The sequence below is a fragment of the Lactuca saligna genome, chromosome 8, assembly GCF_052625555.1.
Source record: "Lactuca saligna cultivar CGN05327 chromosome 8, ASM5262555v1, whole genome shotgun sequence".
In the NCBI taxonomy this organism is placed as follows: domain Eukaryota; kingdom Viridiplantae; phylum Streptophyta; class Magnoliopsida; order Asterales; family Asteraceae; genus Lactuca; species Lactuca saligna.
The window spans coordinates 92,347,620-92,360,215 of NC_136424.1; the positions used below are offsets into that span (position 1 = coordinate 92,347,620).

The following is a 12,596-nucleotide window of genomic DNA, read 5'->3' on the forward strand; positions in this document are numbered from 1 at the left end:
TGTCAATTTGTAAACCAAATCGAATAGTAATTGGAGGTGGTCAAAGTGTAACACCCATAAAATCATGCCAAATTAAAACTTTTGCAACACACTAAAAAACCATTTAACCATTACATAATTTGTTTTCAAAATAATAATTATCAGAGTATCCCAGTTTCCAATCATAAAACATAGCGGCAGGGGGAGCGGTACGATCAGACCTTCGCATTCCCTCGATCATCAAAAGTACCTGAATCAACAAATTGAAACTGTAAGCCCGAAAGCTTAGTGAGCTACCCCAAAATACCAACACAATACCAATAACCATAACATATAACAAATACAGAACAACATGCATAATGAGCCTTCGGCCTAATTGGAACCCTTTGCAGGCCTTCAACCTATTTGGACTGCTCTCCGAGCCTTCGGCACGTCTGGACCTCCTCGCAGGGCCTACAACCCATCCGGACCACTCGCTGGGACTTCAGCCTAACTGAAGCCCTTTTTAGGGCCTTCATTTTATCGGGACCTCCGTGGGTATATACTAGCATATATCACAGTCAAGATGATCTAACAGATCACTAATCATAGCAACATCCTATTACCAGGGTACATACCTAACTAGGTCATTAAGCATATCACCATCCTAACTACCAGGATGTAAACCAATAAGCATATCATGTAACAAACCTGGATACGAATCCGACTAGGATCGACATTGGTGCCTTACACCCATTAGATATAGTGAGGATAACTCACCTCGCAACTACCGACTGAAAAATAGAAAGCTCAACTCCCGGATCACCGCCTCAAACTCCACCACCTATATCCAACACATGACAAAGTTCATAAATTACCAAGATACCCAGAAATCACATAGTCAATCCTAGTTCATAGCCAAGGCTAATGCTCAAGGTCAACAGTACATGTTGACCTGACTCGTTGAGTGCATTCAGTCACTCACCGAGTCCCTGCATATCTTGTCAACTCGCCGAGTCACCTGAGCGACTCGTCGAGTTCCTAGTGTTTGCGACCGATACCTCTCTAGCTAAGCTATCGAGTTTCCTTGCAACTCCCCGAGTTCATGCATGTCCAACGGTCGGGAAGACCCTAGCTGACTCGCCGAGCCTAAGGCAATCTTCACCGGACTCGCCGAGTCACCTATCCGACTCGCCGAGCCCACGACCGTCTTCATCGGACTCGCCGAGTCGACCATGACACTCACCGAGTCCCTTCAGACCTTCATCCATACATATGCTTATTAAGCCATGCAAATGCTCCAAATTGCAGATCCAACTTCCCAAGGCATGCTTATCACGTAAAGTTGCAAACTTTACGTGCATGCAAAGCTCTAAAGCCTTAAAATGACAAAACTAAGCTTGCAATGAAGTGTAACACTTGAGGGGGAAGTTCATACTTGTCAAAGTTGGCAACTTTATGGCCTTAGAGACCAAAAAGAGTTCAGATCTGAAGTTGCAACTTCAGATCTTAACTCAAACATAAGAATAGCCTCCTAAAAACCACCCAAAAGAGATCTAGGAAGAAATGAGCTAAAGTAATAGCTTAATACCTTCAAAAGAGTTCCCACTGAAGTAGACCTCTGATTCCCCACGAGTTCCTTGCTTCTAATCAATTCTTTTCCCCAAGCTTTGCCCACCAAAATCCTTCTTCAAAGCTTAGCACACCAAGAAAGTACACATATACATACAAACTTAGGGTTTGGAATGACAAGACACTGTAGAGAGGAGGCTGAGGAGGCCAATGATCCTTTAAATAGGGTGCAAAACCCCAGAAATTAGGGTTTCATCCCCCAACTCTTACTCGTCGAGTCCCTCTTTGGACTCGTTGAGTAGGTCACTTAAACATGTGAACCAACTTACTGCTATTCGATGAGTCGAGCAACCAACTCGTCGAGTAGACCTTGAAACCGCAAAGATCTTATAACAAAAGAAATCGATACCTGGGAATCGAGGAGTTACACAAAGACAGAGGAGTCTATCCAAACACCCTCTAAATACTAAGGCGTATATTCGAGATTTGACAAGTAAAGAAATGGGTAGAAATTTGGGAAGGATTTGAAGTTTGATTTTATGGAGAGGACAAAATGTAGGTGCGCGTGGATTTGGAGATTATAAAGTAAATATGTAAAATTTGTATATACATAATTTAACATTTATATAAAATTGACTAAAGATACTACATGTGGTAAAAAAATATTAATTTATTAGATAGCATTAGATAGCATATGAATTACATTGTAATGCCAAATATTTACCTTGCTTCACGTACGAAACTCATATAAACATTTTTACCATTAATTTCAATATACAAGTCGTGAAAAAACCAGGTTGTTAGCATTGTATGTGTTACATCTTGAAACAAACCAACTAAAACTCATGAGCCTTGAGCAAAATTTTCATGTTCCACCATGCCATTTCAATTGATCGTCAAGACATTTGGCTACAAAGTTCTAAGCACAATGTTTGCATCTCAGTGATGTCATTACCATCCTCAAGCATAAAAGAGTCGAATTTCCCATTATGTAGGCATGTCATATTTATTTGCTTGTCTAACTTCTCCAACTGAAAAGAAAACAACATATATTACCCTTAAATGTGCTTCGACTTGTATGATTAAATTGGGTAATTTAAAAGAGTGATATTCAAAATTAATCAAAGATTAATCCTGAACTCCATACCTTGCAACGCACTTCGCAAGTCCATAAAGGTGTAGGGATACAAGTCAAATAATGGCACCACGAACAATAATCGTTTCCATCAACCCCGTGAAAAAGCAAAACCAAACCAACCGTAAATCTGCAAATATATGTCGACCTTAATATAAACGTACAACTCGATTCCCATATCTCATAATACAAGTGGTTTCTAAAAACAATACTTACCCAACAAGTAGAACAATTAGAGAGATAATCAAAAGTATGTATTGATAACTTTTGTATTTGGATTTCGTGGTTGGGGCGATATAGCCAGGAGGAACGTGTTTCTGGTTTGTCCACTTGAATTGCGGACGGATCAAAACGATAAACCCTAGAAAGAAACCTGTGAAAAATCCTCCAATATGTGCATAGTTGTCTACATGTGGAAGAATTCCAACAGCAACGTTAATGAGGATGATGATGATCATAGTTGATAATGCTGCAGACTGACAATGTTTAAAACGATGAAATGATTATGGGATCTCCGATATGTTTGATTTTATTAGAATTTTCGTATCTAAAAAGGGTTTAGTTAATTAAACCATGCAACCTTGTTGGCATAAATAGTCCAATTTGTAAGAAGTTCTGAGAGCATTCCTCCGAGTAGACCGAATAGAGCTCCAGAAGCACCAACAGAGATGCTTGTTCTTACAAACAAAGATGACAGAAGACTTCCTCCAATTCCAGATAATTCGTAAATCACACCGATCTTCACTGCAAAATTAAAACATTGTATCTTGAACTTTTGAATCGATCTATCTCGACTCGAAAAGAAATGCATGGTGTATGAGTTTGTAAGATTGTTACTTACAAAATCCAAACTCTTGCTCGAGGCGAGACCCTATAAAGACCAGACCCATCATGTTCGCGAAGACATGAAAAACACCGGCGTGTAACCACATACAAGTCACGATGCGCCATTCTTCCCTTTCTTCAACGGTTTTTTTAAATTCTAAAGCTCCCAATTTTAACAGCCTAGGGAAATATAGTAGAATTGAATCAGTGTGCATAATTAAACCCTAATCTTGATGATCTAGTTGAAATTCAAGATTTCAATCTCTAAACAAGAGATTGAATGCGTGTTTGCATATATGATTGTGTGAAATCAAGAACTTTATCATGGTAACTTACAGCATTAAAAATACAAAAACCCCATAAATTGACGCAACCCGTAGAAAGATTCGAAGAACGATATATGCAAAATCATTTATGGAACACAGAAAACGAGACGAAAAACGTACGTGGCTGCAGACGGACCAAGAAGAGGGTTTATCTTCATGTTCTCGAACGCGAAACGTTTGAGGAATCCTGGTGCTATGCATTTGTTCGAATGGGCAGGACAATTGTTGATGAACATGGAAACTAAGAAGAGAACGACGTTGGTAAAAACAATGGTAGGCACTAACCAAGGATACCAATCTTTATATGGTTTGAATTCAGGAGACGGAGAAGGGTGGCGAGGACGTGGTGGTTGGTTCGTCACCGAGGAAGAACCCGGTGGAGGGGTGTTGTCACGGCGTTGCTGCACCTTGATCTCAAGCATCGGTGACTCCCTGGTGGATGACCGACCCATGGCGGTGGCCGGTCAATCCTCTCAGGGAAGAAAACCGTGTGTCATGTATTAATTAAGATTGGGGTGATGGCGTGGGTTTAATCATTATCGTTAAGTTTGTAGTTTTTAAGGAAAGATTAAGAATAGATACTGTTGAAAGTTAATCAGGGAGGTGGCCGGAAAATTCCGGTACATTAGGGCAAGGCATGGGAGGAATAGGAAGGATGATATGCCGTTTCTGGAAGGACTGATGAGGACTAGGAGGCGAAGCCCCCATACAATATTGGAAATTTGTATAGTCATTACGGTAAACATTTAAAAAATCAAATAAATATATTTTAATAACTTTACACAATTTGTTTAAAAGTTGTAAATCGGACAATCTTAAGCATCACAATAGATACAAATTAGCAGAGTACTCTGTTTTTAATAACTAGGAGTATGCCGCTTTCCTAATGAAAAAGATAGACAACAACCCTTCTCTCGAAGTTACGGGGTCATGTTGCCGAGTTCTTTCGACATGTTTCTCTCAAGCGCTCTAGTATATTCTATTTGTTCACCTGTGTCGGTTTGGGGTACGGTCAGTTCACTAGGAGGATCGCCCTCTCAATTCGAAATGATTATTTTTAATAAATTTTTTGTGTGATATCATCGGCACATTAATAGGCCAAAAACTTTGATATATGTAAAATCCGTTCTTTATCTTTAGGGATAGTTTTAAATTTATCTAATAATAAATATTAAAAAAGCCTGTGCAATGTCGTGGGTTTGAACGAATCTTAACATAATCAAAGATCTTGAAATGATTTCTCGAAGAAAAAAAATAACAATGTACTTTTATATGTATATATTTGTTTATTATAATTTATAACATCGTACTTTCATTTCATCCTATTACAACATCAAATATCTATATAGCAGGAGGGGTATACCTACAAATTTCAAGAAAAATACAACAACTCCTCAGTGATATGAATCCACCACCCCTATTGCAAAACTACATTGTTTATGAATAGGAAAAGGTAATGAAATAAATGGAAAGAGGATTATCTAATAAAGAAACCAGTGAAAGTTCATTGCTATTTCTAGCATTTAATCCAAATATAAGAAGGAGTTCTACCTCATCCTCGACATGGAAGTCTTTGAAACAAATTTGACAATCGTTGCAGTCAGTTGGAACAATTTCAAAGAGAACAATGGAAGTCCCTAAATTAATATCTCGGGATTTCAACAGTAAAGTCCCAATATTTTGGAAAAAGTTTCAAAAAAATCCTTTTTTTTTTTGAATAAAAAAGCCCAGAAAACCGAAAGATTTATTCAGTTTAGTCATTTTTACTTATTCAGTCAGTCATCTGCCTACATGACATGCCAAGCTAGACCTGTTACTAACATGGCAACTGAAGTGGCATGCCAAGTCAGTCTTACTTATTATAAAAAAATTGGAATTTCTTTTGAAAATGACAAAGGTGAGAAGTGATCCTGCATCTCCCCTCCCCTAACAGGACAAACTTACCAGTTAAACCCATTGTCTGATACGTTCTAAATTTAGGGAAATTGTTTTTGCTTATGGGGTACAACTTACAAGCATCTATTTTTTTTTCTACAGTTTCAAGATATGTTTAACCTAGATCGATTTATGGATCTCTTTAGTGGTCACAAGTTGTTTATTGGGATAAGCTCGAGGGAAATAAATCAAAATCAAATCTGTTACACCTGTGATTGTTTTATCAGAGAAAAACAATCAACGTTTGGGATGTAGGTTGTGTTGTTGCTTCAAGGGATTGATTTAATCATCTTCAGCTATTAATTGATCAAGAAAGCCCAACATCATTTGTAAAGACATTATCTCAATCAGATGCTAACAATGGTGGTTGATTCTCAATCCCGGTAGTGGTCGTGGACTTTTAGGGTGTGCATGGACGAGTTATGGTGGAGATGTATCTCCGATGGTCCTGGTGAAGATAGAACTTGGTTGTTCTTCGTTTTCATGGATTCATACTTCATCTGGTGTGTGTGGGAGAACAGGTGTATCTGGGATGGATTAAGCTTACTGAAGGCATAAACTTCTTCATCTTCATCAGATAACAATACCAATGATGGATGGTAGATTGATTTCCCTTGGATCGAAACCTATAGAAGCTAGCTGAGACGACAATCTTCTTTAAACAATTACATCCCTGTTCTCGATCAAAGGGTGGTTTCCCTTTCTCTTCTTGTTGAAATCGAAGTTCAATTTTGATCAGTCAAGCATTGTTCTTCTATGCGATGATTTCATATGAGAGAAATAGAGGGGAGGTAGGGCTCATCTAATATAATAAATGAAGGTTTTTTTTGCCACATGTCATCTTCTCATTCATTTGGACACATGTCATTTTCTAAAAATTTTAAATTTTCTATTTTCTACTTGTCATTTTATTGTATTTTTCATTTTATTAAATTAAAATTCTATATTTAATGTGTAAGGTAATATATATGTAAAGTATTTATTAAAAAAAGTTTATATATGTAATGTATTCAATACATTAAAGTCTCATTAATTTTAATAATTCAAATTTCTCATTTTTCTTATAAATTCAAACTTTTCAAATTGTTAAAATTTTATATTTATTTTTTTTTAATTAAACCCATGTAATACATGGGTCTCACACCTAGTTGTATATTAAAACAATTATATTTTCTATTTCTTTTTTTTTTAATAACAAAAAACTTGTAAATGGTCCCTGTAATAATGAAATGACGGAAATGCCCTTCACTTAACAGACAAAACTAGACAGAGTTAACAATAAGGACCTTTTGTTAAAAGGTTTGAAACCACAGAGACCATCCATGAGTTTTTTTTTTTTTTTTTTTTTTTTTTTTTTTTTTTTTTTTTTTAAATTAGGGACGAAACTTCAGATTTTTTGAAACTGCATGAACCATTTATGAAGTTTTGTCTTTTTTTTGAAAAAAGATAATAACACGATGTGGTGACTCGAGCCTGCGTGTCCTTTATACACAAACACACTTCTTTCCGATTGAGATAAGAGGTTATTTGATTTTGTGCCATAAGACGTATATATAATTGTTGTATACGCTAAAGTTTTAAATTATTTATTTATTTATTTATTATTATTATTATTATTATTATTATTATTATTAAAAATGTGTATTCTTAGCTACAGTAATTTGGGTTGTCTTTTGTCAAAATTCCCCCTTCTATTATGCTCTTCTTGCCCTTATATTATGCTGATGTTGTCACCACAAACAGTCTAAATATGGACATTTATCTGCATTGTAACTAATACGTGTTATTTTTTCATTCCCTCTTCCATTGTAATCGATACGCGTCCTTCCCACCACCTCCACTACTTCCTACTCCTAACACGGTGTCCTCCACTGTTTCTATTCCCCCAATAACATTACTCCACCACATCTCGCACCACCAATGCCTCGATACCTGAATACTAGATGCTTTCAAGTTGTGTTCATCGATTGTGCTTCCCACCCCACCGCTTCTCTTCTGTTTCTTCATCGAATCCTTTTGTTTCCTTCATCCACCCCGTTCAATTCAGTCCCGGTTACTTCCTCTGATCTCTATCTGTGTCCGACGACCATCAACGAAAGGGGAAGGACAGTTACTAATTCGATTATCTCCTTCGTAGATAAACCCTCTTCATTGTTGAATGAAGCAAAAGCATACAGACCTGTCCATTCGTTCCTTTCAACCTCCGTATTGCAGCGAATGAGATCGATTTTAGTTCCGATTTCCAAAATCGAACACACACACACACACATACACACATCAAATTAAGTAAGTCATTGTTATTTTCAATATCAATCAGAAAGAGGGAAAGTGAAAAGCAAGATCGACTAAAAATGGGTTACTTCTTTTCCTTTGTTGAATTATTGCACTATCTTTTTTTAGGGTCGATATCCAAAGAAGGATGTCAGGTTCTTCTTTTCTCGATTTCTCACTACCAATCGATATTTATTTTCTGTTGATTTCATACCATTACGTTTTTCTTCTTTCCCAGGTTCGACTCTTATTTACTGATTTCGTATAGGCTTTTGTATGTTGAATAGGTAAACACCATTTTAAGTTGCTTAATCTTGATTGAACCCCGATTGGTTACTTTTCCTGAAATTCGGATGGTTTTCAACCCGTTGTGCAATATTAGATTTTAGTGGTAGTGTTGGGGCTGCAGTTGTTAGCAAAAAATAAGGCAACTCTTTGGATAGATGGGGAATATTTTCTCTAGGTTTATCTAATGCTCTCAGTTCTTTACATTGCAAGGCTATGACCATTACAAGACATGTATGTTTGATTGTTTCTTCTTTTGATTTTCTTTATTATTTTCATTCCTAGGCAGAGTAGCAATTAAGATCGAGTTGGATCCTTATGTGTGTTGGTAACTGGGCTGTGCCCAACACTACTCAATGGCTCAATGATGTTTTAGCTCCTGCTGGCAGAATTGGTATAGATCCTATTTGATTCTTTGCTTTATAATGTATCCTAAATTTACCCATTTTTGGTAGATAAGACAATGGTTGGAGCTTATAATAGACGAACTTGGCATCAATCTTGGGAATATGGACTTTGAAATGGTTGGATCTTAAAAAAAGGTTTGTTACCTTACTTCAAGTATCAAGAAATGAACTTTAATTTATGGGTTTTGTTTATAACTAAATCATAAATGATGATTCTTGGTTTAGGTCACCGTGTCCAAAGATGACACAATTGTTGTTGATGGTGTTGGTGATAAGAAATCTATGGAAGAGAAGAAATTGAGGAAGCACACCATGTGTTCGAAAAAATGCATAGTTGAAATTTAGGTAATTGTAAAAAGTTTTCTCTATACATTTGAATCAATGGCAGAGGTATGTTTCCTAAAAGTTCCTCCTATGTTTCTTTCATTTTTTGGGGTGATTTATTTTTTCTGATTCTATTTTGTTTACTATTTCATTGATTTTTAACAAATTGTTAATATTTTGGTCCAGTTGTCTAATTAAACTGCATTTCCGTCCATGTATCAAGGTTTGACGAGCTTTGGCAGATGGTGAATTCACTTCAACTTGTACTATGGATCCAAACACTTAAACAAGGTATTCATGATTTGCTTCTTAATTTAGGTATATTTGTTGTTCCTAAACAATAAATGTGAAGATAAGAAAAGATCGTTTTTTTTCTTCTGGACATATGACAAAAAGGCAATTGTTTATCAGTTTAGGACGTGTAATCATTTTGTGTTAACATCTTGACTTGGTTTTAAATTTATTGTAATATTGCATGTTTACATCAATATTGTTATTACAGGTGAAAGTTATTGCTAAAGAGATGGGAATTGGATTTATAGGAATTGGTTTCGGCCAAAATTGGAAAGAAAAGATATACCTGTAATGGTTAAGATAAAAATAATTAATATATTTTAATTGTGTTGGCTCAGGGAAGATATGAGATACTGAGGAAGTACATGCCTAAAGTTTGTTCTCTTGGACATGACATGATGTTTTGGACATGATGTATTGTTCGGGTACAGTACATACAACTAATTCTAGATTTGATTTTGATTATTTTTTTAAAAAAAATTAGAAGTTAAAATTACACATATTACCTTATCAGGTTAATATGGAATTCTCTTCTGAAGCAGACATGATAAGAAAGTTCCTTGCTGTTCTTGCCTTACAACCCGTGACTAGATAGTAGAGTATGCATGCTTTGTAGTTTTCAGTGATTTTGGATGTGAATTTACATAATGAATGTGAATGAAATTGCTACTGCACTGTTTGCAAATTCACCATTTACAGAAGGAAAGCCAAATGGCTATCTCAGCATGAGGAGGTCAGGTTATCTCAAATATAATAATATAACATAATATATGAAATGGGAAGAATAGGAAACTGAGACTGATAAATTGTATTATATAATTAGTAGAATCTGGACGGACACTAACTACCTTTGATGCAGGTTTTCCCATTTGTGCCATCTAAACTAAATTCTTTCAAATTGCCCTTGGCTGAGAGTCTCAGATTATTGGTATGATATGTCCTTCTTTTTGGATTATTCATTGCTTATTGGTATGATTTGTCCTTCTTTTAGTGTAAATGTCACAAATGGATTATTGGTATGACACAAACACAAATGGGAAGTATGTTTTGAAGAGTCTCTAAGCTTCGATTTTCAGTTTTTGATATTATTATGAACAGATTTTTCAAATATTTTTGTTTGTTTGTTATAATTTAGATGATCAATATCCATGCACCCCTTGAACTAAAATTCCATTTATTCACTTCAGATTTCATTAGAATTTGGTCAACCATTAAGTCGCTTCACATATCCCTTACTGCCAGGTTAGTTTTTTCCTCTATTTCTTTAATGTTTAAACTGCAGAAACATATTATAAAAACTATTTTCTTTTTTTACTTCACATCACAGGTGAATGAACCGAGTTCATCAAATATGCAACAAAGTTAAATCTCCAACTGTGTAGTGATGGATTAGTTCAAGAAAGTGTGGCAATCCGATATTTCAACTCTATGTAAACGACCTAAAAAGTCAAGTATTGTAACCATGTTTGTTATAATGAAATTTACTTCGAAAATAAAATATCCAAAAATCACTAATTAAATTACCTATTATGTTAGATGTCATTAAACTGTGATCGTACGTAAAAAGAACGCCCAAATCTGACTTCGTATAAGGAAGTTATAAACTTTCTAAGTTCGGCTTAGCAACGGACAGCTAAAAACTCGAAACAGGGATCGAGCGTCTTTTGATCGGAATGACCTAAATGAGAATCGAAGGTCTCGACAATGGTTTTTCAACGGTAAAAAGTATGGAAAAAACAGACGTCAGATAATAAAGTTATGAATTTCTAATGAAATTTTCTTACCGCGACCTTTTAAAAATAAATAATAAAAATAATTTCAAAATCTACCGACAGAATCTAAACGAAAGTTGTAGAGTATAGTCTCACCTACGCGTGGATATAAAGAACATCGAAAACGGAGTTCGTATGAAGAAGATATGAATTTTTGAAGTTTATTAAATATTAAAAATATAAATTTTAATGGAAATTTCGGTATTATTCGAAGGTTGAGTCACGCACGAGTACGCCCAGCATACTCAAGGCCTAGGCCTCGGATCGTCCACGTCGCGCCCTATGTGAGCCTATGTCTAGTCCCATCCGGAGTCCCAAACAGTCGAGGATGGGCTCATGCTTGACGCACGCGTACGCCCAGTGTACTCGCGTACGGAGGCGGATCCCACCCCCTATAAAAGGGATGCGAGGGTTCCGAAGAAAAGAGCCATTTCCTCTCATCTCTCTTGCGTTTTTTTCCTTGTTTTCCGTGCCCGTGCTATCCCGAAGTCTCGGTTACCTTGCTCAAGTCCCGAGGGTCGTTTGTGCTCCCGAGATTCCCAAGAATCCCGAGAAAATCCGTTTTCTCGAGTTGAAATTATGTCCGATTTTCATCCCACCTTCTTCGATCTTTCAAGTGAGTTCATACCCCTATAATCCACGCTTTTAAATGTTTTATAAATACTTTTATATGCTTTTAAGAGAGGGGGGGGGGGGGGGGGAACACAAGTAAAACACTCGATTATTATCGTGTGTTATATAATAAAGTTCATTATACACTTTTTATAAATGGAATCATATGTGATTTATAACTATTATAAGGAAACTTTCGTATGCAAATTATACCACGATAACATCTTATCTTTTGAAATAAGAAATGATTTATGTATTTATGAATTTCTAATGAAATTTTCTTACCGCGACCTTTTAAAAATAAATAATAAAAATAATTTCAAAATTTGCCGACAGAATCTAAACGAAAGTTGTAGAGTAAAGTCTCATCTACGCGTGGATATAAAGAACGTCGAAAACGGAATTCGTATGAAGAAGATATGAATTTTTGAAGTTTATTAAATATTAAAAATATAAATTTTAATGGAAATTTCGGTATTATTCAAAAGTTGAGTCACGCACGAGTACGCCCAGCGTACACGTGTACGTCCAGCGTACTCAAGGCCTAGGCCTCGGATCGTCCACGTCACGCCCTATGCGAGCCTATGTCTAGTCCCATCCAGAGTCCGAAGCAGTTGAGGATGCTCACTTGTAATTGGTTTTGAACATGTACTCTTTTAACAATGTAAACTTTCAATTATATATATGATGGTTATATTGCTTTCTTTACTATGTATTCATTTGTTACGTTACCACATGAAGTCATCCGCCCCCGAACGTTTCCGTCGTTCCGGTTTGGGGGTGTAACATACAACATGGCAATTGTGAAAGGGTTCTGCCAATGGAATTGTACCTATTTTAATGCATTTAGTAATGGTATTTTGATCCAGGGGATATGTAA

At 36.1% G+C, this 12,596-nt stretch overlaps 1 protein-coding gene and 1 long non-coding RNA gene across 6 annotated transcripts; one reads left to right on the forward strand and one right to left on the reverse strand.

Annotated features, from left to right (window-relative positions):
- Nucleotides 1-2,259: 2,259 nt before the first annotated feature.
- LOC145011455 (RHOMBOID-like protein 1) lies at nucleotides 2,260-4,496 on the reverse strand. The gene is made up of 6 exons (XM_078970180.1): nucleotides 3,937-4,496; nucleotides 3,507-3,670; nucleotides 3,246-3,409; nucleotides 2,882-3,141; nucleotides 2,678-2,795; nucleotides 2,260-2,561 (listed from the first exon to the last, which is right to left on the reverse strand). Exons 1-6 carry the CDS (start codon nucleotides 4,266-4,268, stop codon nucleotides 2,427-2,429), a joined length of 1,173 nt encoding a protein of 390 aa, XP_078826306.1. The 5' UTR covers nucleotides 4,269-4,496; the 3' UTR covers nucleotides 2,260-2,426.
- Nucleotides 4,497-7,570: 3,074 nt separating this feature from the next.
- LOC145011851 (uncharacterized) lies at nucleotides 7,571-10,814 on the forward strand. 5 transcript variants are annotated; one of them, XR_013664293.1, is made up of 11 exons: nucleotides 7,571-8,309; nucleotides 8,405-8,485; nucleotides 8,593-8,701; nucleotides 8,763-8,849; nucleotides 8,940-9,059; nucleotides 9,262-9,329; nucleotides 9,671-9,757; nucleotides 9,847-10,065; nucleotides 10,192-10,260; nucleotides 10,520-10,574; nucleotides 10,660-10,814. It is a non-coding gene; the product is annotated as an uncharacterized LOC145011851 (long non-coding RNA). The 5 variants fall into 5 exon arrangements; XR_013664291.1 differs by having other exon boundaries at nucleotides 7,571-8,485; XR_013664292.1 differs by having other exon boundaries at nucleotides 8,405-8,701.
- The last annotated feature ends 1,782 nt before the right edge of the window (nucleotides 10,815-12,596 follow it).

Bases quoted from the DNA above. Each gene is read 5' to 3' on its own strand.
- LOC145011455 (XM_078970180.1), bottom strand. From the start codon at position 4,268: ATGGGTCGGTCATCCACCAGGGAGTCACCGATGCTTGAGATCAAGGTG. The intron at 3,410-3,506 runs GTAAGTAACAAT...TTAATTTTGCAG, and splicing joins CGAGCAAGAGTTTGGATTTT to TGAAGATCGGTGTGATTTAC. The intron at 2,796-2,881 runs GTAAGTATTGTT...ATATATTTGCAG, and splicing joins CTAATTGTTCTACTTGTTGG to ATTTACGGTTGGTTTGGTTT.